Below are 26,415 nucleotides of genomic sequence, written 5' to 3'. Positions count from 1 at the left end.
AATTAAAACTTGTTCATACAAAATCCAATTGTACGTCTTAACACAAAATAATACCTTGTGTGAGCAAGTCATTCCTGACCGTTGTTCTGACGTTATGGGTGACTAAAGCCAGGGAAAAAGTATGACGAATGTAGAAATCTTAAAGGTTTTTTTTATACAAAGCACCAATAAATATAGAAATTACTATGGAAACATGAACCAGGGAGGATTTACGGTTATCAAAATGCTGGACTTTTTCTCTAATATGCATACATGTACAGGTAATAGAGAAACAGCTACAGTCAAGGGAGATAATCTCAACTGTTATAATTTTACCATATACAGTATACCGTCTTTGCATATTACAGAGTTGTCTACCTTACGGGTAGGTATCCATTGTGATGTCACGTCATTATTTTGTGGGCACATTTCATGTCGTTTTCTGCGCAGACTATGATGTTACGCTCCCAAACACATGATGTAACAAGCAATACCTACCCCCATGGCCAGATAACTCTGTAATTTGCAAATAAAATGTACAGAATATTTGAAAAAAAATTTCATTCAAATGTCTTGGCTATATGTTCTAATATGTGGTTATGACATTGGTCACACAGAAGATGAATTATATGTTGTTTATTTTTAACAAAGTTCAAAGTTTTAACAAAAACCTGAATTTTGTTTTCAATAAATTATAAATTATCAGTGATGACTAAAATTTCAGGTGACTTGTTTTGGTAAGCATAAAGAGAATGGCGACTTCAAGTGCTTGCTAAAAATTAGGGCAACAGACAATTATGAAAATGTTGTTATAGAAAATGGTATTATGCGTAGGGCACTTTCTCTCTGTGTGTAAAAATTCATCAAATTAGACAGTATATTGGAAGATCTGTTGAAAAAAAGGTCCATGGCCAATGAAACTTAATTCACGAAAACAAGTGACAAACACTTTAGTACCGGTATGTCCCCAGACTGTATGTGCATGGGTGGCCGCCTCATTTCTACAATAAAATGACATGAGCAAATGTGAATACTAATAATCAGCAAAAACCAGTGAACAAACTGTAGAATTTATACAACAAAATTAACAATATACAACCAGTACATCCTTTCTTTGAAGAATTTGCTTCCATTATAACAAATATTGCATCATCAGGTCAGAACTGAGTTGAGTTCATGTTGTTGGGATTCTGACCGTTAAACACAGCTATGGTAGACCTACGAGCAGCATCAGGCCGAAAGTCACTGATATCACTGCCGACAGAGTTGGCAGGGGACTCCAGGTACGATGCCTGTCTAGTCATCGAGTGCTGGTTTGAAAACATTTCAGTTAGTTTTGTAATATTATAATTTTGTTGCACTGTCATAGATCTCTGAACCTCAGGAGGAATCTTCCAGGTCGTCACACCTTGGACATTTTGGAAAAACAGTCTACCATAGGTACCAGCGTCCTTACTTTTGTGCACAGTCCATCCTAATGGCATGTCAGCCATATCTCGAGGAATTCCACAATCACAACGATCATTCTGTTTTAAGACTTCCTTCAGTCTATCACTGATATCCTCGGTCACATCCCTCGGAGTAGAATAATATAGGCCCCCTGTTTTATGCCCACCGGGAAGAGGAGCAGGGGGCCTGTCATCATTTGTACCAGGTAAGGAAGTTGAAAACGGGTCAAAAGTAGCTCCGTATCCCTGTGGCGAACCCTGATACCCCTGTGGTGAGGCCATAGAGAACCCCATGGGAGATAACTCTTGCAATGACGATGTTGTAGTCAATAATGAGGTTTGGCTGCTATTGCTGCCGTGGCGACGCTGGAGGGTACGAGGACGTTCTGGCAGAGGTGGTTTATCTGGAGGCGGAGGAGCGGCAGAGTTTGGTGGTAGGTAAAATCTACTACTACTGGAACCTGACGAGCTATCATCCTGAAAACTGCCTGATCTGTTGGGGGCCAACACAGGGCTCAGAAAGCGTACGTGGTTCACCTTCTCAAGGTTCTTCACATCATTTGTCCTGTAATAATCCAGCAAATCCTGTACGGTGCAAAACTGCTTTTCTTTCACTAAGTAATAAGTCCTGCAGCTTCCTGAGTTGTCTACTATGATGTTGGTGTGTCTGACAGTCTTATCCTTCACCCTGTAAAACAAGGTACGAACCAGTCATTACATATGATACAGGTCACAATACCTATCTCAAACATTCTTTACAATATTTTCAATACAGTTGTACATGTCTTTGTTTATTTTCTACTTTATGCATATTAACATCTTTATAAATGTATGTTACTGTTAAGTAATATAAAATGATCAGAAGTTATGTAATGCTTTAGCTGTTTTAATCACTTTACACTATGGTATATCAGGTATATTTTAATATCAAAATAACAAGATTTTAACAAAACCTTGAATTGACAGGAAGATATCATGATTCTTTTAATTGTACACTATACCGTGATCCTCTTGATCAACTCTCGATATAGTGATTTCCCGAGAGCGCTTTGGGTTGTTCAGTTTTACGCCCTATTAACAGCCAGCCAGAGTCATGTAAGGGGGTACGGTGCTAGGTTTGGTGGTGAAGAAAAGCCGGAGTACCCACAGAAAAACCACCAACCAGCAGTCAGTACCTTGTAACTGCCCCACTTTGCATTTGAACTCCCTACCCAGTGGTTGAGTGCTTGTGGTACTATGTTGGGACATCTTAACCACTCGACCACCACAGTCCTCCCAATAGCAATATAGTATTACAATGTAATTAACATTGTAGGTGACAGTCACCCCCAGGTACGATTCTTTTCATTTTTTCTATTAATTGCGGCAAGTACAAATCTAAAAAGTTTGCTCATTATATGTTTTGAGGAGAACCAAACATTTTTACTTCAACCTAGCTGAATCTATATTTAACTAAAATGGCTGTCAATTCCTTAGAAATAAGCAAGGACCATCTCCAAACTATTTGAAGGATACCATGTACATGTATATCAATGAATAACAGATCAATACTTACACCACTGATACAGTGAGATTTTGAGGATTTTTGAAACTTGGCCGCACCAGAAACACCCCAGCTGTTCCTTTGGACTTCAGCTTCAAAAACTCTGAAACCTAAATAAATAAAGCTCCTGTATCTTGTCTAATACAAAAACAACAGTGTAAAACTATCCTTGACATCTATCTATTAAAATGTTTCATTTATTTACAACACTGCACCCACAATTAATATACACTTTACATTTGATGGCACATGCATGTGCATATGCTGTTTATTTACATTTTATTTATTTGTATGAAGAAGGATGGAACATCCCCTTACCAATTTGCCAATCACCAAAGATTCCATAAATCTGAAGTTTTGTTTCAGATGGCTACTATTTATTTCTATGAGCCTTTGCCGAGGTCAGGACAGATATCAAGGCAAACTTGAAGTCCATTTTTTTCTATTCTACAAAGGTCATGCATCACAGGTGCACATTGACCTAGTTGTGATTTTAATAGCTGTTTATAAAAATAGAAACACTAGGTCTATAAATCAACATATTAACCAACACATCATGTTTTATCCAATAAGGTAATCTATCCTTACTTCGTTAGTGTTCCTGAAGTTACAGAAGTAGTACGGTTTACAGGTGATATCCTCTTGTTGCATTGTGACAGTCACGACTGGCAAGGACTTAAGGCTTTAAAACGATCACCATCTCACCAGCTCGGATTGTTGCGGACTTCTAAAAATAAGTAAATAAAAAAAATCATAAAATTTAAAACCTCAAAATTACAGGTATACACGTCGTATTGGTGAAAATTAAATGCATGAAAAGCAATTGCACCAAACTCTAGACAACATAATGTATAACTTGAAATGTTTGGTGAATACTTTTGGTCTTTCATTTTGTCTAGAGCAAATCTTAAGAACTATGCATTACGCAATTAGTTGTGGGGTAAAATTGGTTGAGGAAATTAATACCAATATTTTGAAATTATGCTTTATATATTTGTATGTATAGATGAGCAATGTACAGATCTACAGTCACTACATTGTAACTTGTCATTGGGACCAGCATATTTGGCGCCGGTGTACTATAGCCAATTTTCCCAGTTAAACAGCAGGTTAAACAGGTTTCAATAACTTTAATTTAATGTTAGAAGGAAAATGTCTGACACGTCCTGATTAGGCGAGGGTCGGTTTTGACAAGTTATACATGTAGGTCAATAATTTAAATAGATATTTTTACAATATCATGATATATCACAACAAGACAGTCGAACTATGCATAGGTTGAAATCCATCCTTCATACTCCAGGGGTTACTGTCACTGACGTTATATCCACCCCTGGACTATCTCATTGTAAAACTGGATGCAACAGAGTCAACACATGTAATTTGATCATTTGATGTACATCAAAGAAATTGTATACATAGGTAGAACACTGTGTTTGACTGTTACTTTGAAGTTGGGTCTCTCTCTCTCTGTAATCTTCAAAGCAAGTCTCTGTCGGTCTGTAATTGGTCAGGTTTTTTGTCTCATGGACTGCCTCCAGTTTTACTATGACATAGTCCAGGCGTGGACATGATGTAAGTGATAGTAACCCCTAGGGTTCGAATCCCGGTCTGGCCGCTACATTTTCTCCTCTCCTGTTACAGAATTGGCACCAAAATAAATTAAATAACCCACGGTGGTGGTGTTTGGAAAGGTCTCGTATGTTTTCGAGGGCGAAGACTTTGAGAAAGGAGGGAGGAGTGTAGCGGGATTGGACTTGGTCGATCATCGGTGACCAGGAAGCTCAGTCGGTAGAACACTCGGCTAGTGTTCTGAGGGTCCCGGGTTCGAATCCGGGCCGGTCTGGCCGCTACATTTTCTCCTCTCCTGTTTCACAATGTTATACATTGTATATATAAATACATTGTATAAAGTAAATAAATACATGTGTATTCGGGTGTGAAATTAATGGAATTGTAACTCCCGTGGGCTGCGTTATTCAGTTGTCATTTGACACAAACTAAACCCGAATTTGACATGTACAACGTGCATGCAAACAGAAATACACTACCAAATTAACCCAGACACTGACTTCAATTGTGTCCAGATCATGTGTGTCAGAAAACTGTTTCTCTACAATAATCAGCGTACACAGTGCCATTAAAAACTGATAAAGTTTTATATTTACCTGTATCTCACACCTGTCGGACAAGGAAGTGTGAATGTGTGTTTTGTTTACGCATGTGTAACGGGTTTTCTCAGAAGACGTAATTAGTTTACGCCTCTAGATCTGTGCGGTACTGTTAGCCTTGCTATAGTCCGGCCCATACTATTTGGATCTACGCAAGTCAGTAAATTTGGCGGAACTAGTAGTGATGGTCTCCTATAAATGGAAGCGAGAAAACAAATGTTATAAATAGACTATTCCTCGTTACTTGATAATCACTAGTAATATTTCATCTAATGTATTCGTGCTTCGCACTCGTGAAAAATATCAAAAGGTGGGGTTGTAAAATCCGCCCATGCACCGATTTTTTTTTTCAAATTTTGCAGTATTAAAGGTCTAGGTATATAATTACTTTTTATGTGCTTTTTATTGATTTTTTACTTTTTCAAAAAGCATAAAGGGCCTGAAATGATGTTTTCTAAAATTACTTTGGGCATGTGGCAAGGGGACCCTTTGTGTCCATCTTTTGAACATATATTTTATTTTTTAATTATTTTTGATAATAAAAGATACTTCATTCTTTATTTTATATCCATTTATAATGATATTTACGAATTATTTTTACAACAAATTGATTTTGAAGCAAAAAATCTCAAATTTTTGTCAGGATAGGTTTGCTCGAAATATTTGGCATGTTATTGATTTTGTTCACACTTTTAAACCATTTTAAAAACATGCTATATGTATAATCTTATAATAGATACTTTTTCAAAAAAATTGAAATCCGGGAAAATAGCATTTCATAGACTGAAATGTAGCGAGGGGAATTTTCTAATAAATCTATATTTGTCCTAGTTGACCATAAATTTAAAATTGATCATAGACACCATAATAAAACTACAGTTAGTGATAGATATTTTTGTAAACTAACATATGTACTCTAAAATTATTGTTTTTTTTTATTCCAGCATTTTCCCAAACAGTACAAAAAAGACTAACAACTTGATATGCTCTTGGGTGAAACAAATAGTCTCTCTTTTCATATCAGAAATAAAATAATTATTGGAAAGAAATATATTTTCGTCAGCAACTTAAACGCAAAAGATACAAATTAAGATTATCCATCTCTCTTATGTAGATAAAAACTATTTTAAATTGAATTAAAAATGATTAAAGAGGGAAACGGAGTTACAATTGATTTCCAAATAAAATATGTATACTTTAAAAATAATACCAGCACCACAAAGGCTACAATCTTAATCTTGACCAATCAGACAGTTTTATTTCGAAGCAATGGCAACAATGTATTTAAAACTGTTACTATCTCATTCGGCATACTCCATAACCCATATGTACCAATTTTCATTAATATCTAATAATATCTAAATTTCAACCAACCAGATACCTCCATTTTGTTTCTATGGCAACCAATCTTTAAAAAAGTGATTCCATGTTACTCAGCATATTTTATAACCCCTATATACCAATTTTCACTTAAATCTAACAATATCTAAACTTCAGCCAATCAGAGACCTCCATTTTGTTTCCATGACAACCAATCTTTCTGAAAGTGATACCATGTTATACCAATTTTCACTTAATTCTGACACCATTTAAATTTCAGTCAATCAGAGGTATCCGTTTTGTTACCATGGCAACCAATATGTTAAAAGGTGTTACCATGATATTTAGCACCTGAAATTATTGCTGTACACTGATTTTCACTTATATCGGAGTCTGGAATCATAAAATGGAAATGTGTAACTAGGTATACTAACAAAGAAGCGGTCCGTTGCTACATGCACTTTATATTTTTAAGTCACTCAAAAACCGTTTTCCCGGATTTTTATTTTACACATAGACAGAAAATGTCATGGGAGTATTTTTAATTGGGGGTAAAATTGTGGACAAAACCAGTAACAGGGTGATATGAGATAACAAAGAACAATGTTTCGTTTTCGTTTTTTTCCAAAAGTGTTACTTTTTCGTAAAAAATATTATTTCAAATTTCCGTTAAAAATCTAAAAGAAATGAATTAAATATAAAGTATACGATCTACTCAAATGATAAGCTTTTTTGGCATGTTTGTGCAGGTAGTATTAATGAAAATGAGTACAAAGAATTCATGCCCTTTGGGCCTTTTTAAAATCACAAAAGGAAAGAAAAAAGTGTTATTTTAAAGGGACAACTAGAAGTACTTACAATATGCAAAGTTTCAAGAAAATTGGGTTGTGGGCAGTTTCTATGGGATTTTTAACATTAGCTTGAACACCACCCGATGAAATGTAAATGGTATTCATCAAGAAACAAGGAATATTCTCTGTGTGTAACAAGTCGGCGGGTTCGTTGTCCAATGCTGTCACATTACCATGTATGTACAGCGTATGTACATGTAGATAATGAGTTCGATTAGTCTTTCAAACGTTTAAAACAATACATACATGTACAAGAGATCCCAGAGGGATCTTGGCGCCCACCAAAGAATGATCTATGTCTGACAACAGAAAGAGGGATCTTTTCCCTGCTTTTCAAACTTTTACTACATACTATATATGAACCTTGAGAAAGATCTTTTCAGTACTTTCTGAGATATGTAGCAGTAACAAACTTCAATTATCAAAATTCAAGATGGCTACCTGTCGATCATCTTGCTGACCGATCTGTCCCAAAATGCAATATGCACAACTAGGGTCGTAGGGGAACCTACATATAAAATTTGAGAAAGATTCCTTCAGTACTTTCTGGGAAATAGTGTTAACAAACTTTAACTATCAAAATCCAAGATGGCCGCCAGTCGGCTATCTTGTTGACCGATCACTTCCAAAATGCAATATGCACAACTAGGGTTCAAGGGGAACATGCATATGAAATTTGAGAGAGATCCCTTCAGTACTTTCTGAGAAATAGCGGTAACAAACTTTAACTATCAAAATCCAAGATGGCCGTCAGTCGGTCGGCCATCTTGTTGACTGATTGGTCCCAAAATGCAATATGCACAACTAGGGCCCTAGGGGAACCTATATATGAAATTTGAGAAAGATCCCTTCAGTACTTTCTGGGAAATAGCGGTAACAAACTTTAACTATCAAAATCCAAGATGGCCGCCGGTCGGCCATCATTGTTGACCGATTGGTCCCAAAATGCAATATGCACAACTAGGGCCCTAGGAGAACCAACATATGATATTTGAGAAAGATCCCTTAAGTACTTTCTGAGAAATAGCGGTAACAAACTTTAACTATCAAAATCCAAGATGGCCGCCAGTCGGCCATCTTGTTGACCGATCTGTCCCAAAATGCAATATGCACAACTAGGGCCCTAGGAGAACCAACATATGAAATTTGAGAAAGATCCCTTCAAAACTTTCTGAGAAATAGCGGTAACAAACTTTAACTATCAAAATCCAAGATGGCCGCCAGTCGACCATTTTGTTGACCGATTGGTCCCAAAATGCAATATGCACAACTAGGGCCCTAGGAGAACCAACATATGAAATTTGAGAAAGATCCCTTCAAAACTTTCTGAGAAATAGCGGTAACAAACTTTAACTATCAAAATCCAAGATGGCCGCCAGTCGGCCATCTTGTTGACCGATTGGTCCCAAAATGCAATATGCACAACTAGGGCCCTAGGGTAACCTACATGTGAAATTTGAGACAGATCCCTTAAGTACTTTCTGAGAAATAGCGGTAACAAACTTTAACTATCAAAATCCAAGATGGCCGCCAGTCGGCCATCTTGTTGACCGATTGGTCCCAAAATGCAATATGCACAACTAGGGCCCTAGGGGAACCTACATGTGAAATTTGAGAAAGATCCCTTCAAAACTTTCTGAGAAATAGCGGTAACAAACTTTAACTATCAAAATCCAAGATGGCCGCCAGTCGGCCATCTTGTTGACCGATTGGTCCCAAAATGCAATATGCACAACTAGGGCCCTAGGGGAACCTACATGTGAAATTTGAGAAAGCTCCCTTCTGTACTTTCTGAGAAATAGCGGTAACAAGAATTGTTAACGGACGGACGGACGGACGGACGGAAGGACGGACGGACGACGGACCACGGACGAAAGGCGATTTGAATAGCCCACCATCTGATGATGGTGGGCTAAAAATACATGGAAAATGATTTCTCGGACAACAGTATGACATTTTCAGGTATTAATCTTTAAGAGATATTTTGCATATTGATTGGGGAAAAGTTCCTCTTTCTAAATCAAGCTTACGTTTTTGCCCCATTTAAAGATGCTCCACCGCTGACAAATGGTATTTTTTCACTATTAAAAACAAGAGCAGACGATTTAGTATTTTTCTTCAGTTACAAAAGTTACTTACTTACTTTAGACCATTACCACCATTGAAAAAGTTTGAGCTTCTAAGTTTACTTCACGTTAAAAAATATAAAAAATAATTAAAGGATTTGTGCAGTCAAAAATTATAATTTCAGTTTATGCTGGAAATGGCTTTATTAGACCGTGTAGAAACCTCACCGTGCCGCCCGCGACCGGAATAACCTGTAAACCGCCGATATCGAGGTCAAATTTTCTGACCACCCGATTATGCATATTTTCTAGCTCTAAACCGTGTGACGTCATAATAGTCCGTGGCTTATAGCTGTACTATAACTGATGTGCTATCACTTACATCGACGGTCACAGGAAAAGTCAATCAAACATTTTTTTATGATTACTTTTGAGTGAAGTTAATCGTACAATAACTTTGGCTCGAATATAAATAACTAAAAGAGTGAAATTTGATGTTTCAAGACTCTAATTTATGCTCTAATAGCAGGTATCTTCGTGTAATTATGAAAGAAAATCCACACAGAAATAAAAGTTTCAGATTTTTTGTCGAGGAGTTCAGCAACATAATATTTTCCTGTAGTCTGTATCTTTGATACATTGTGAATTGCAAAGTTTGTGACTGTAAAATGAAATTTTACGTAACAATTTAAGAAATCCTTGATTAAAGCATCAATGATATGATGCTTGACATACGTACACACCGATGATTGATTATTACAAACATTGTGTTGTGTGTTGCTAACCGAATAAATCGAGATACATTTATTGCAAACCGTAAAACGTTTCAACATGTGGTAGAAAGAATTTACTTTTGATATTATAAAAGATCAAATAATTGAGATATTAAGCAAATCCTTGAGCAAAACAAACTATTTTTTCAGACCGTGCGGTCGCTTTCAATTTTTAATCGATATACAAGTAGATACACCGATATTATAGATATGTAATTAGCCATGTCTTTGGTTTGATGGTTATGTAATACCTTGACCAGGATGTTGTTTACCTGTACACAACGCCATTCATCGAACTCACCTGTAATTACCTGGCCGCGGACAATTTGCTATTCGGTGGACTATATCGGGTATTTGCTATTGTCTTACTGTCAATCAGGTTAGGACATCCGTTAATTGGATTGTGATTTGAATTATGGAAACCCCGTACATCTATGCTCTAGGTTTTTTTATTGGCACCTCCATTTTTAAAATGAAGATGTAAAAGCAAATGGAAATAAAATATACCTGATCATACCTAGGAATATATATTACATACAAATATATATATGTCGTACACAGGTAAAACAAAAATGGAAGGTGACTTATTCAGAAACAAAAATGGTTCTAAGAACTATTTCAACTAAAGGTTTAACCTTAAAAATTATTCCAGTCTAGTACTGTAATTACGGTATCGTGGCATATAGCAATCTTCCGTAATTTCTAATGGATTAGTAAAAATTCTAAGCATGTATTTTCACAGTTTCAAATCTAAATGTACATGTATAGTCATACAAGAAGGGTTACAACATTATCATATTAAATATACTTATTTAGATATCACTTAGTATATTTTTTTAAAAAGGAACAAGATATTATATTTATTTATGATGCATGTATACAAGTAATTTCAATTTCCATTTGAACACTTTATGTGGTTACTTTTTGGATTATACGATAAATGTTCATATATCATACTATTAAATCTCGGAATGATATACAAAACGGTCTACAATGAATATCCTATTTTAAGGATTTAGTATAATTTTGAAATAATAAATTTAAATCTACACTTAAACTGTAATTTAGGAACATATATCAGAAATACCATTGATGTATTTCTGCTTTTTAGTAAACGTTAACGTTATGGATAAAGTTTCAAAGGCAACAATATAGATATACATATTATTTTCGGTATAAGTTCGGTACTGTTACTCCAATATCACAAGATGGCAAGATTGACGTGTTAAATTCTCAGGGGCTATACTCTGAGGAGAATGTTTAAAAAAATGTGTTATTCGAGCAATGAAGAAAGCCTTGTGTGATGTGAATATGTTTATTAACTATGGGTCACGGCGGACGGACTAAACGGAGGAAACGGAAAGACGGGAGTTACACCACCTAGTAAAATACAGGTAACGTCTACACACATTCCGCATGACAATATGGCGTCTCCACGCGCCTCTACACCGTCCACATCAGTAGCCTCCTCAGTAACCGCGACACCGGTCAATCAAGTCTCAAGTCAAGTGTCGCCACTATTATCTCAAACGATATCCCATGCACACTCTGCTCTATTTGGCGCCAGCCCGTCAAATTCTGACTTTCCTATATCACCTCAAATTCAACAAGCGCCTGTGTCGCACCCCGGACCCATCATGTACCCACCATATATGGCCGGACAACCTACCCGATTCCAGTTACCACCACCGACACCACCTGCAGTCCCAGATATTGCAATGCAAATGATATTTAGTAATATTCAGATACTCAGTGACAAGTTAGAAAAAAATTGACAGTTTTATGGGTGAGCAGTTACCGAAACTGGATTTATTACAACAAATTCACCAAAAATTTGAGCAAATGGAGAAAACGATTGTAAACATGACATGTGAAATAGAAAACTTAAAAGAAACTGTAACTAGACAAGACAAATTGTTACAAAAACAAGAGGGACTATTATGAAGTGGAAAACAGAATAGCGCATGTCACAGGGACGTGGCACGAAAATTTTTAACCAATAGTATACATATATATATTATAGTATCAAGGGTATGAACTCGGCGGTCGAGAAAAACGGACCTATTTTTTTTAAAACTGTGATTATTTTAATAAATGGGTTCTATACAACATTGACGGATATCTTACCTTAAAGAGAAATAATTTATCTTTCCATTGAGTGCTTGATGAACAAAATTGGCCAAGTATTGACGAAGTTATGGCTTGATGAATCGGGAAATTTACGAAAAATATGCTAGGTAGACATTTCCCTGTCCGGTGGAAATGTCGTCTCGGCTCTAATGGGTACCTCATAAACCAAGCCAAAATCACAAAATCTACGCTTGTGGTGGTGGGAAGTTTCTAGTATAGCGGACCCCGGAAGTTTAGAAACATAATAATCAGTGCGCATGTCAGAGGTTGCTACGGGTCATGTAAATATGTCGCCATTTTGAATCACCGCTTCGAAGAGCCGACGGGGGTTCGGGGGTGAAACCCCCGAGAAAAGAAAAAAACAACTCAATTTTACATCTTGAACTCATTTTAACTGTTTTTGTAGCATTTGAAATATCTAAAAAAAACAATTCTAGGACGTTTGAAAGGAACTTTGGCCTCAGTGTGATCTTCGATAATGTTTGGACCATGGCCAGCACATGTGAACACTGAGTCGCTGTCTTTTCCACGCCAAATTTTCCTCTGTTGAGCAATATTTACCTGACAAACTGATCGAATAATGATCCAATTTCAATAAGCCAGTGGATGGATATTGCCACGTTTTCATTATTTCTGTCATATATCATTCATTCGAATCGTCACCATCGTAAACTACACGTGTACTTGTGTTTACAAATAAAATCAAAGTCCGTAAAATCACTCATTGCGCATGTTCAGCGCGTGCTCGGCTAACAACCAAAACGAAATCCCGAATTTTTTTCTCGTACAGTCTACAATGTTTTCCGCATGATCCCTAGTTAAAAACTTTGTTGAAAACTTCAGTTTTTAACCAAAAAAGGACATGGTCAGCTCAAATTTTAACATTTTTTTGCATAAAAACCCATATTTTTAATTTTTGACCGCCCGCTCACGCGGTCTCTATATATACAGGTCGCCGTCAATAAACTCGTGATATTTCGCGGAAAAAATGGGGTCCGCTATACTAGATGTGTTCCGTGGTGGTAAACAGTACCCATAACTGTGTTCATCCACAATCTCCTTTGGAGGTGTCATGACCCTTACTTTGTAGAAACTCCATTTAAACATCGTGTAGCTCACTTACTTCAACCGTCACCGCCGTGTCCGTTTTTCTCTCGGAACGCTTCTCGAATTTAGCGACAAGCACAACATAACATAATTTGCATAATGTAGTCACGATATGTAAAGTCGAGAAGCGTTCCGAAAGAAAAATGAACATGGCGGTGTCGGTAAAGTAAGTGAGCTATACGATGTTTAAATGGAGTTTCTACAAAGTACGGGTCATGACACAGGGACTTGTAACGTAGGTTGTGAGAAAGTCTGTTGTGTATACATGTGTACTATATACTATATAAAAGGACAAGGGAACCAACGGCTCGCTTGGAAGAGGTACACCTGCCTCTACAAAAGTCGCCGGTATTCCGTCAAACATGGATAAATATGTATATATTTAATACTAATATATTCTTAAATAAATTTTCGATACGGAAAACACAACTTCAGACAGGAAATAATATATTAACATACCTTTATTTCATTATGAACGTGGAAAATGCAGTCAGATTTCCTCACTGTCGTTATGCCTGTCCAGTGAAATCTAGGTCAAAGGCACTCATATTCCCTTGTAACAAATTTTGTATGCATTCATTTCACTTTCTGGTGATATTTTCCCATTGCAAATACAAATAGGCTATCTCCAATAACACTTTCATTAATCCAATCCAACAACTAAGCGAGGAATCACACTTTTCTTATCCAGCACTCGACTCTTGTTCGTATAATCCGCCATATTGTAATTGATGATGGGTACCTTTTTAGCGTACTCGCCCTTACCCGCTACTGCACTGAAATTCTGTACCCAGACTCTGTATAAATTAAGTTTCATGGTTAAGGTTCTTAGAAGTACCTTTATTTGAAATACACGTATCATTAATTGAAGAATCTAACTTAAGTCGAGACTCTAATCTTTACTTTACCGTTACCACATTAATATTGTAGCTTTTAGTATACAGGCACTGTGTATATGAAGTTTCCAGTTCGGGTCCGGGTATGGGGTACACAATATCCACTCAAACGTGTTTAACCTAGATTTCAGTGGACAAGCAAAACGACAGCGAGGAAATCTGACTGCATTTTCCACGTTCATAGTGAAATAAAGGTATGTTTATATATTATATCGTGATTGAAGTTGTGTTTTCCATGTCGAAAATTTATTTAAGAATGTATTGGTATTATATATGTACATATTTATCCATGTTTGACGGAATACGGGCGACTTTTGTAGAGGCAGGTGTACCTCTTCCAAGCGAGCCGTTGGTTCCCTTGTCCTTTTATATAGTATATAGTACACATGTATACACAACAGACTTTCTCACAACCTACGTTACAAGTCCCTGTGGGTCATGACACCTCCAAAGGAGATTGTGGATGAACACAGTTATGGGTACTGTTTACCACCACAAGCGTAGATTTTGTGATTTTGGCTTGGTTTTTGATGTGCCCATTAGAGCCGAGACGACATTTCGACCGGACAGGGAAATGTCTACCTAGCATATTTTTCGTAAATTTCCCGATTCATCAAGCCATAACTTCGTCAATACTTGGCCAATTTTGTTCACCAAGCAATCAATGGAAAGATAAATTATTTCTCTTTAAGGTAAGATATCCGTCAATGTTGTATAGAACCCATTTATTAAAATAATCACGGTTTTAAAATAATAGGTCATTTTTTCTCGACCGCCGAGTTCATACCCTTGATACTATAATATATATATGTATACTATTGGTTAAAAATTTTCGTGCCACGTCCCTGTGGCGCATGTGGAACGTGCAAATGAAAGCTTGGAATAAGAAAATTTCACATTGAAAGAAGGGTTAAAACAACAAACACACAATATGAAATACAATTAAATTTTCAACGGTATTCCAGAGACACAGGCAGAAAATACAAACGATGGACGAGAAACAGAATTGGTGTTAAAAGAATTTGTCAAGACATATCTAAAACTAGAAGACGCAAATGACATTCCATTCCACAATGTACATCGACTCCGTCCCCGCTCCGATGGGAAGCCCAGGGGAATTAAAGCGAAATTGTTAGGTTCGCGGACCGTGAGCGAGTGTTAAAAGCAGCGCCAGAAAACCTTAGGGATATGCGACAGTATTCTGTCTTCCAACAATTCCCACCTGAGATCGCGCAACGAAGAGCCAACTTGTACCCTAAAATGAGGGAGCTCAAACACAATGGTAATCGGGTTAAACTGGTGTACGACACATTAATTGTTAATGGCACCCCGTATGAGGCCCCTTCGTCATCGAACGCGCCACCACCCGATCGACCAAATAGGCAAGTCCGTTGGAATGGACCCGACCATGACAGAGGACGACCTCGTGCACGTGAGGAACGGGTAAACCAAATGTAGGACAGTCGCCCAGACGACCCCGGGACGGGCAATACACAAACTGATCAACTTCATGTTGGTTTTTTGAACGTCTGCGGGTTAAAATCAAAGTTAAATAACCCTGATTTTCTGTCTTTGATTACAGAATATGACATTTTTATGTGTGTGGAGACGAAAACCGATAACCTTGATGAAATTATAGTACCCAATGGTTATAATTATCATTTGACAAATAGGATGAAGTGTAAAAAAAAAGTCCGGAGGAATTATTGTTATATATAAGCAGATATTGGCTGATGTTTTGCATTTTCATAAAACCGAATCGGAGTTTGTACAGTGGTTTGAAATATCTAAAAACAAATCATTAATACATAACAATGTTTTATTTGGATGCGTGTACATTCCTCCAGAATATTCCAAATATTCGTCAGAAAATGCCTTTACCGATTTGGAAGATGAATTGATAGCACTTTCTAAATATAATCATAACATAGTATTAACTGGTGATTTTAATGCGAAATCAGCGACATTATCTGATTATATTGTACCGAATGAAAATCTTTTTGGTATACTAAATATTTCTGATAATAATAATGATATCAATAACATGTATTCAATTCAACAGCTTCTTGATCAAAATGTTCCTTTAACTAGATATAGCATGGATAACAGTAATCCAAACAGGTATGGGACAAGACTTATTGAATTATGTAAGCGATGCTCTATATTTATAGCTAATGGACGTATAGGAAAAGATATATTCATAGGAGAAACGACATGTCGAGATGTAAGCGTGGTAGACTATCTTCTTTTGTCAGCTGCAAGTTTTAAGTTTGTATCTGACTTTGAAGTCTGTGAATTTAATCCGATGTTCTCCGATGTTCATAAACAACTTCACCTCAAAGTAAATATTAACTATGAAATTTGTTCGCAATCTAAAAACCTAGTAAGTAATTGTCCTAGTGTTAAATGGAATTCTATGAAAACAGACGATTTTGTATCTGCTCTTAATTTAAATTCGATTATTGAATTACATGATATTAATGCAAAACTAAATGAAATAGTGACACTTACTGATGTAAATCATACAGATATTAACAATATTGTTGAGGGCTTGAGTAAAGTTCTGACGTCTACAGCGTCAAATGTATTTGGTGTAAACCAGGCTCACAAAAGTAAAGCTTGTAGTAAACAAAGTAAGCCATGGTTTAACAAAGAATGTAAAATGTAAAAACCTGAACTAATAACTATATATTGTTAAATTTTTAATGTCATTTTGGATACAGGATTATTACCTGAGAGTTGGACTATTGGTATTATAAAACCCATGTACAAAAATAAAGGAAGTGAGGAAGATCCGGATAATTATAGAGCAATAACCCTTATAAGTTGTCTTGGGAAATTGTTTACTTCTATCATAAACACAAGGTTGAATAAATACTCTGTTCAAAGAAACCTCATTTCAAAAAATCAGGCAGGATTTAGAAAGAATCACTTCACGATGAATAATGTTTTTATTTTGCAATCTCTGATATCTCTATATCTCACTAATAATAAAAAGCTGTATTGCACTTTTGTTGATTTTCGAAAAGCATTTGATACTGTGTGGCGTGTAGGTTTATGGAAAAAGATTAGGAAAAGCAAAATAAAGGGAAAATGTTTTAAAGTAATTTATAATATGTATGATAATATAAAATCTTGTGTACAATACAATGGTCAAATATCTGATTGTTTCCCGTGCCTAGTGGGTGTCCGCCAGGGTGAAAATCTATCCCCATTTCTTTTTTCAATATTCCTAAACGATTTAGAACAATATATGGAGGTTGCAGGAGTTAGCTCCCTTGAGACTATCGAACAGAAAATGTCTGATAAATTAAGCATATTTTTGAAAATATTCATATTACTTTATGCAGATGATACTGTGATACTTTCCGAAACAGCAGAAGGTATGCAAAACGCACTAGATATTTTTCAACAATATCGCGATACATGGAAACTTCAGGTAAATATTAAGGATGTACTCCTCTGAGAAGTCAAAATTTTCTTTTTTTCTCATGTGAATTTTTGGAAAGAGGAGTTCATACCATGAAAGAAAATGGAAGAAAAAACATATGTCCGTGTGCTCGTTTTTGAGTTATTGTCACTCAAAGATACCAAAATGACAAAATAGTGGATTTTATTGGAATTTCGCCGTTTTGACCACATACACTAGAATTTAAAGCCATAATTTCCTAATGAGGTGTTTGATATGTATGGATGTTTGTAGAATTTATTTTCCAGTAGTCTTCATTAAAAATATATCAGTTATGATAAATAAGAGTCAAATTTTTTCTCAAAATAACAACATATGCTACCCCTAACCCTTAATTTTGAGCTCCAAAATGCACCATTTTCAGCCATTTTTGTCAAATTTAATACTTTATAGAAAAAGTTCTGGTATTAAACTTTTGTCAATAGTTTGCATATCAATAGGGAAAGGGTTGTTCTTTCTAAATCAGGCAGAAAAATGGGGTGTCCGTGTGCTTACTTTTTTGCCCCATTTAAATATATGTTATTTTTCAATATTTTTGACTAAAAAATAAAAGTGCTCAAATTACCATTAAATGTAAAAATAAAGTGACAAAAGTGTATCATTTCACACATTAATGTTCAATGTTTTAATTAACATGAACCCAGTGAAGATTAACAGCAAAAATTAACTCGATACAGCTGAAATGCTGACGCGGTGATGATTTAAGTAAAAACAATTTAAGTAAAAAATGGGAAAACGATTGCTCTTTTCAAAGCCAAAAAAGACACAATTTCAAAATGGCCGCCAAATGGGCCATTTCTAAAAATCGCTGTGTAAAAAAATCTGCTAAAAATAGAAATGTAATTTTTTGATAAAATTTGCTACAGACCACATGCTACAGATATTGATAAATCGTATTTGAAAATCTCATAACGTTTTTGATCTATGTCGAAACGAGACTTTAACGGGACTGAAACCACAGAAGACTACATCCTTAACAAAACTAAAGTGTTAGTTTTCAGCAAGAGGAAAACTAAACAGGTGTATAATTTCGTGCTTAACGGTCATGTCTTGGAAACAATAGATACTTTTACATATTTAGGCATCACTTTTAAATATAATGGTAATTTTTCCAACGCTATTAACAGATTAGTTGACCAAGCCCAAAAATCAATATTTGCTATATATAAAAAGGTGCGTAACCAAGCTATTCCAATAGATTTACAACTAAAATTATTTGATTCGTTAGTTGAACCAATACTGCTATACGGTTCCGAAGTTTGGGGGTATGGGAATTTAAAGTCAGTCGAGCAAACACACCTGAAATTCTGCAAACGAATACTTAAGTCAGAAGTAGCACTCCCGATTTTATGGTGTATGGGGAACTGGGAAGATTCCCACTCGAAATAAATATCAAACTGAGAATGCGGTGTTTTTGGAATAGACTTATACAAAATGAAAATAAATGAAGTAGTATACTTTATAAACTAATCTCGAAGTTACATTTCGAAGGAATATATACATTTAAATGGATATCTTTCATTAAAAATATTTTTGATGAATCTGGTCAGTCAAATATCTTCCTCAATGAAATACAAATGATTAACAGTTTTTATAAAAGTTTTATGAAACAGCGCCTTCAGGATCAGTTTGTACAAAAATGGTTCTCAGATGTGGAAAATTCCTCAAGAGGGCAAACTTATCTAATATATAAAAAAGAATTTGGATGTGAAAATTATCTTATAAAATTATCGGAAATGAATAGAGTGTACATAACTAAATTCCGTACATCAAATTTAAAAATTCCAATTGAGACTGGAAGATGGCGTAATGTTGAGAAACGTGAAAGAATATGCCATTTATGCAATAAAAATATCGGGGATGAATTTCACTATCTTTTTGTATGTAAACACGAAGTAATAAAAAATATACGTATTAAATATATCCCACAGTATTATTATAGTAATCCCAGTCTTCATAAGATGGGTGGCCTTATAGGTATTTGTAATATCCAATTAATGAAGAAGGTGTTTCTATTCATTTAGAAAAATTATGGTATTTTTGTAGATGTGAATAAAAGCTATGATAGTAGTACGGTATAAGTATTGTTAATTTCCAAATTAATTGTCCATATTTTAGTAATTGGTAATGATATATAATGTCCATCCTGCCACGTGCAGTTAAAAATGTAACTTGTATTTGTATAATCCATGTAACACATTTTAATGTGTCTGGGAGACTATAATAAAATCTTTGAAATCTTTGAAATCATAACTGATAACCGTCCACATTTTATTTTTACTCAAAAACTGTGCCGTGTTAGCATCGTTATAGCAGAAGTTTGAAATAAAAACACGGTTTCTAGATATATAAATGCTAAATTTTGGGATTTTACTCGTATAAAGATAGTGTTACATTATACTGTTTTTTATGTTTTATACTGTTTTACAATAGGGCCGCGGTGGCCGAGTGGTTAAGATGTCCCGACATATTACCACAAGCCCTCCACCTCTGGGATGCGGGTTCGAATCCCATGTGGGGCAGTTGCCAGGTACTGACCGCTGACCGGTGGTTTTTCTCCGGGTACTCCGGCTTTCCTCCACCAACAAACCTGGCACGTCCTTACATGACCCTGGCTGTTAATAGGACGTAAAACTAAACAAACAAACAAAATTTTTATTACACTGAAATTTACATCATATGCTATCTAAATCTCAGTCCAGACTGAACCGAACATCATTTTGATATCGCTATCAAATTGGACTGATTATCTAAACTAAAGTTAGATATATCAGAAATTTAAATAGTATTAATATTTAAATCTCTGGATATGTGCTTGTTTGAATTTTTGAAATGGTGTAATTGGAATGTTTTGAAACTGAAAATATCTACATCATAAAGCTAGAATAACCATTTACTCGAAAAACTCAAATCGTAGATCTAACGTATACGTATATATGCTGTTTACATGTATAGTACGAGGCTTACCTTGTGTAGCCGCGGACTACTCTGACATCACAAGACCACGTGACCACCTAGCTCATTATCTCTGAACCGTAGTCGACACTACCCGTAAATCACGACCAAAACCAACCGATAGCGCTACTAGCTAGGCCATTCGTTGGGTGGAACTTAATTTTTCATTCACCCAAAGCAATATCCTGACGTATTATCAAAAAAATTTTTTGGCTGCACAAATCCTTTAATTGCATCCCGAAAAAAATCCGTGCCACTATATCCTATATGGAATGAAGTACTCATTGCGCATGCATCAAAGCGAAGTAAATTATTTTACATTATTTTTTGTGTTAATTATATATATATATATCCACGATTAAACACCAATTATTGTTCAAATGATGAATATCATTTATGCTCTGTCGGCGGTGGAGCATCTTTAATTTTTTTTAATTTTCCAATATTTTAGTGTAAAGAATAAAAGTGCTCTTATTACCCTTACACGTGACAAAAGTGTATCATTTCCCACATTAATGCTTATAATATCTCGATGACAATGAACCCAGTAAAGACTTACAGCAGTTATTACAGCTAAAATACAGCTAAAATCGCTGTCGAAATGATGATTAAGTGATAAGGAAATTGGTAACAAAATGGTTCTACTCAAAGGAAAGAAAGACACATATTCCAAATGACCGCCAAATAGGTCATTATTTAAAATCACTGTATAAAAAAATCTACAAAAAATAGAAGTCTAATTCTTGACAAAATTTCAAACAACTTGCTATACAGATATTGATAAATTTTATTTGAAACGAGACTGAAACCTCAGAGGTGCGGATCCTTAACGTTGATGAATTGTTTCCGTTCAGAATTACCTGGAAGATTTGGATGTAACTTGCAAGTGCTGTGCACACCTTGAAGCTTTGTCGATAGTCGGAGTAGTGGTGTTTGTCTCGCTCTCCAATCCACATCATATACTGTATATATCATATATATAATTGTTTTCATTGATATGGGTGTATATGAAGCGACTCGTAATGAGTCATATAATTTTATGGTTTAAAAATGTAATGTTCTATTGGACTGTCCAAATTCAAAACTTGGCAATCTACACACACAGCGTCTTCTCTAATCCGCTTAACCTGCCTATATTATAAGGCATTTTTTTAAAGTCTAATGATATAGGCAGGTTTAGCGGACTACGTCTTCTCACTGTATCAGAGTGATCCTGTGTCGATGATCGTTTATTATCACAAAGAAGATAAATGAATAAAAATGAAATAAAAAAAAAAAGCGAGCGCCTAATTGCGTTTAGTTTACCAATGTACTAGTGACTGTGCCCAATTTCAAATTTCCCGCGAAAACGTTCCTCGTCAGTGTACATTTTTTGTACAATTCTTTCAGACAATGCAAAATTAACCTAAAACTTCTAACCACTAGAAACGTATGATTTTTTCTCTCTGGTTATACTACATGCATTTTCTACTACCACACGACATTTCACGCATATAGTCAAAAGCCAAAACATCCTCAGAAGGCGGAAGTACAAATATTGCTAAATCATGTATTCGGTCGTGTCTGCTTCAACGGACGAGGAAGTGAAATAAATTGTACAAATGTATATGTATACGGCTGGCATTTTTACTCATTCACACACATACACATACATAAAATATATATAGATTGTAAGGATAAATAATAATGACTAAGTGAATTTAATTTGATGTTTTAGAGTTAGCGATATGTGTTCACAATACAAGTCTCCGACAACATCTTTCTTACCTTCACCTCTGTTCCTCCAGCCTCTACACTCTGTATATAATACATGTACAATATTATATTTACATATGCCCCTATATAGTCAACGGGAGGGGAGTTGCGTTCAAATTAGCGTAAACGCAATGACGTATGAATACAAACGCAGTGCAGGTTCGGACTACTTCTAGTTCACGCTTCGATAAGATTTTGCGTCATAAGTTGACGGTTTTTAAAATAACAATAAAGAGTTTTTATTAGATCCAATTAAATATGTATTTGACATCAAAACAAAACATGTGTTCAAGCATTGTACGTTCATTCTCCACTAATTTGCATGTTTTCAGAAATGAAAACATAAAATATGAAAATTGAAAACAAAGTTCTTATATGTATTGTCATTATTTTGGCAAATATCTCTACTTTTTAAATCCAAAAGGGCTGGCTCCTATCTTTACTCAAAGAAAAGTTATAATTGTTACAGTCAACCGTCATATTTTGGTAAATAACAGATACGTGACTTTGTTAAAATGAACTAAATTGAGGTTTGTCATTAGAAATGCCACAAAATAATTGAAAATATACACTTTAACAGAATTTTTGCTTTGGTTTTGGACTTTTCTTTCCATTCAAAGCCATTTGTCCGTCTCGAAAGCAACTTGTCTTTATCAATTGCAGTTATGAAAAGTTCATTGTATGATTCATAAGTGTGTTCGAATAGTTTCATATAAAAATAGTACCAAAGTATTTTGTTTCTATATTTTTCCTTATTATCAAACTGTACCTTTATCTGCATCAGTACATGTCAGTAATTTTGTATTTGTATAAATCACAAATTACTGTATAGGACATTAAAATCCTGCTTTAAACAGTAACGTATATGTTACAACATACTGAATATATGACTGTAGAAATCTGACAGGATTATTATGTTTTTCTGTTTCATAAATTCGTCAAAATGCATCAAAGAAAACATACTTTTCAGCGGTTTCACTTCTCTGCAATACTTTAGATGAATTTTGCCTAAATTAGCAGCGATAACGTATCTGTTCTCTTGGTATATGTCTTTATGAAGTATTAGAAAATAAACGAATTCAATAACACGAATCTGCTTCAAAACTTGTAGTCAAGACTGCAACATCGATATTATCAAACGATAGATCAAAACTATTGAAAACGGCGTCGAAGAAGAGATGATTATGTTTGTACCATATTGGTAACGTATCTGTCTACACCGATTCCCATTGACTGCGGATGGTTTCAGCGTTCTTGTCATTTAATTAGAAAAAAAAACGACCCGCACGGCTGACAGGTAGATGTGATAACTCAGGATAAACAGTTCGTCTGATATTATTGGCCAACGAAACCTCACTTGTCCTTTGTTGATGTTTTTTGACATGAAGAAAAGGAATAATTCATTCTCATTGTCCTCGCCTTCCTTCGCCTGAGAAACGTATCAGTCTCCGTCATACTTGATTGCCACAAACAACCCTAAACTTACATTTTTTGACCATATCTAGTCTGAAACAAATTGCTACAAATGAAACCAAGTTCACTCAAATCAAGGTTTACGTACAAAAGTACAGATCCGTTACCAAATATGACAGGTACGTTACCAAATAAACAGATACGTTATTCCATGTTTATATATCACATTACCGTATCATTAGTATAACAAACATTCCAACAATATCTGGCTATAAAATGTATTTGAATTAGTCGATGTCACAGTATTTTTATTAGTTTTACACTAAATATTAGAGCTAACGGTACATCTTTAAATAAACAGATACGTGATCTTTCATACCAGATACGTTACTATTTTGATATGTGATTTATACATTTAACAATTAATTATATACCTAATAGCTTAATCAATACAGCTAACTAGTGTTAGAAATCACGTGATTATTATCAGAAATGTATATATATGTTACTATGTACAGGTATATACTAAAGGAAAGTAAAGGTTTTTCTTATTTCGAGTTTCCCAACACTGGCAACACAACGAATCTTCCCGCTTGTAAACTATTGACAAACTCTCGGACACTTGTCACGTGGTTAAGCTTATTTCGAATGTTTTATAGGGCTGAAACGATTAGTCGAATAATCGGAGGCGATTAGATTAATGAAGCTAATTGCTGATAATCGATTAAAGATTTTATTAATCGTTAATCGTAACATGCATAGCCAGTGCATTGTAAGCTGACTAAACACGTTGACAGATCATGGATATCTGAGTAAGCCATTCCGACTGGAGTTTCATCTCTTTATGTACATGTTTTGAACTCAACAAAGCATATATGATGTGAGAAATACTTGTTAAATTACGTCTCTGTGGAAGTTAAAGTCATTAATCAATGAAAAAGTGGATGTCATGAGAAAGCTTGCAACACGCTGTTCGCCAATTTTCACTAGCGATCGACTCCATGTTGTTACGTCACGGAGGCCTAATCGCCGCCGGGATGCTCGGGAGCGGAAGGAGCAGTAATCTTGAACATTTAGATTTTACTATTGCATGTGTTTATCATATAAAAAGAATGTTTTTGTTCATATTCTAATTGAATATAAGAGTTGTTGATTTATTTTATTTTTTTGATCACGGAAATAAAAAAAAAAGTTCATTGACGAAAATTTGGTCATGTCGCTCCGTGGCGATCCAGATTTGGTTGATTAGTCGTCGGTGTGAAGGTCATGTCAAAACAGCGGGTTAGCAGACTTGATTTAAACGATGTTACGGAAGACAATACAGGAACGGAATTCAGAGCTTGTTTGGGATAAAATACGTTTGTTTTGTCAATAAATCTATTCTTATTTGTTGGTAGGCTTATATTATATAAGGCATGTCCTCTGTCATATTATACGGTAGGTGTTATTATTAGTTGATAACAAAACATGGCGGACGTTTTCAGTAGTCAGTAGTGAAACAATATAGTTGCCTTCAATTCAAACGATTAATCGATTAGTAATCGATTACATGTGACCGAATAATCGAATACAAAAATTACTAATCGTTTCAGCCCTAATTTTATTGTTTTATGACAAGCGTGAGAATTTCTGTCGATATGGGTATTTTTCCATAACGTATCTGTCGGTAACGTACTGACCGACACTAACCCCTCCCATCATTTAAATGACACCGTGTGACTTGTCGACCAAACCACAAACATTGTAACACTTAGTATTATATACTTTACAAACTGTGATGTGAATTTATCTCTGTGGGAAAGTGGCATCTTAGGTAATCAAGTACATAGTAGTAACGTATCTGTTGATGTCGTTGCGTAACATGTATATTTTCAAGATTAGATCGCACCTGTCCATTTAATTGTTAATGGATGTGTCCTTGTCATAAAGGTAAAAGTTAGTATACATATGTAGCGGGATTGGACTGGGTCGATCATCGGTGACCAGGTAGCTCAGTCGGTAGAGCACTCGGCTAGTATTCTGAGGGTCCCGGGTTCGAATCCCGGTCTGGCCGCTACATTTTCTCCTCTCCTGTTACAGAATTGGCGCCCAACTAAATAACCCACGGTGGTGGTGTTTGGAAGGGTCTCGTATGTCTTCGGGGGCGAAGACTTCGAGAAAGGAGGGAGGAGTGTAGCGGGATTGGACTGGGTCGATCATCGGTGACCAGGTAGCTCAGTCGGTAGAGCACTCGGCTAGTATTCTGAGGGTCCCGGGTTCGAATCCCGGTCTGGCCGCTACATTTTCTCCTCTCCTGTTACACATATTAAAGTTCATTATCACGGAGAAAACGTGGACATTTGATAATACATTAATTGTGTACATGATTTTATTTGTTTGTAACGTATCTGCCAGCATAGTTTGTGACAATGATAAAATGATTTATATAAAAAATATCTAAGCATTTTGTGTGCCAATACTTGTCTATTCAGTTCTCATTGCGTATGCTAATATCTATGATATTATAGAAAAAAAATGTAACATTTACCCATTTCCTTAG

At 35.5% G+C, this 26,415-nt stretch overlaps 1 protein-coding gene across 3 annotated transcripts in view; it reads right to left on the bottom strand.

The window, feature by feature from the left end:
• Positions 1-1,036: 1,036 nt before the first annotated feature.
• LOC138336071 (uncharacterized) overlaps positions 1,037-26,415 on the bottom strand; it is a 70,181-nt gene continuing 44,802 nt past the window's right edge. The window contains exons 1-5 of one of the 3 annotated variants that reach the window (XM_069285355.1): positions 22,476-22,684; positions 5,139-5,333; positions 3,559-3,697; positions 2,983-3,080; positions 1,037-2,115 (exon numbers count right to left, since the gene is read on the bottom strand). In XM_069285355.1, the coding sequence (XP_069141456.1) occupies positions 1,137-2,115; positions 2,983-3,080; positions 3,559-3,621 (1,140 nt within the window). In that variant the 5' untranslated portion in view covers positions 3,622-3,697; positions 5,139-5,333; positions 22,476-22,684 and the 3' untranslated portion in view covers positions 1,037-1,136. Of the gene's footprint in view, positions 2,116-2,982; positions 3,081-3,558; positions 3,698-5,138; positions 5,334-22,475; positions 22,685-26,415 lie in introns of those variants that run through there. The other 2 variants (XM_069285356.1, XM_069285357.1) reach the window with 2 other exon arrangements.

The sequence above is a fragment of the Argopecten irradians genome, chromosome 12 (genome assembly GCF_041381155.1).
Source record: "Argopecten irradians isolate NY chromosome 12, Ai_NY, whole genome shotgun sequence".
Taxonomy (NCBI): domain Eukaryota; kingdom Metazoa; phylum Mollusca; class Bivalvia; order Pectinida; family Pectinidae; genus Argopecten; species Argopecten irradians.
The sequence above is the reverse complement of the archived record's forward strand: the minus strand, read 5'-3'. Positions and strand labels throughout refer to the sequence as shown.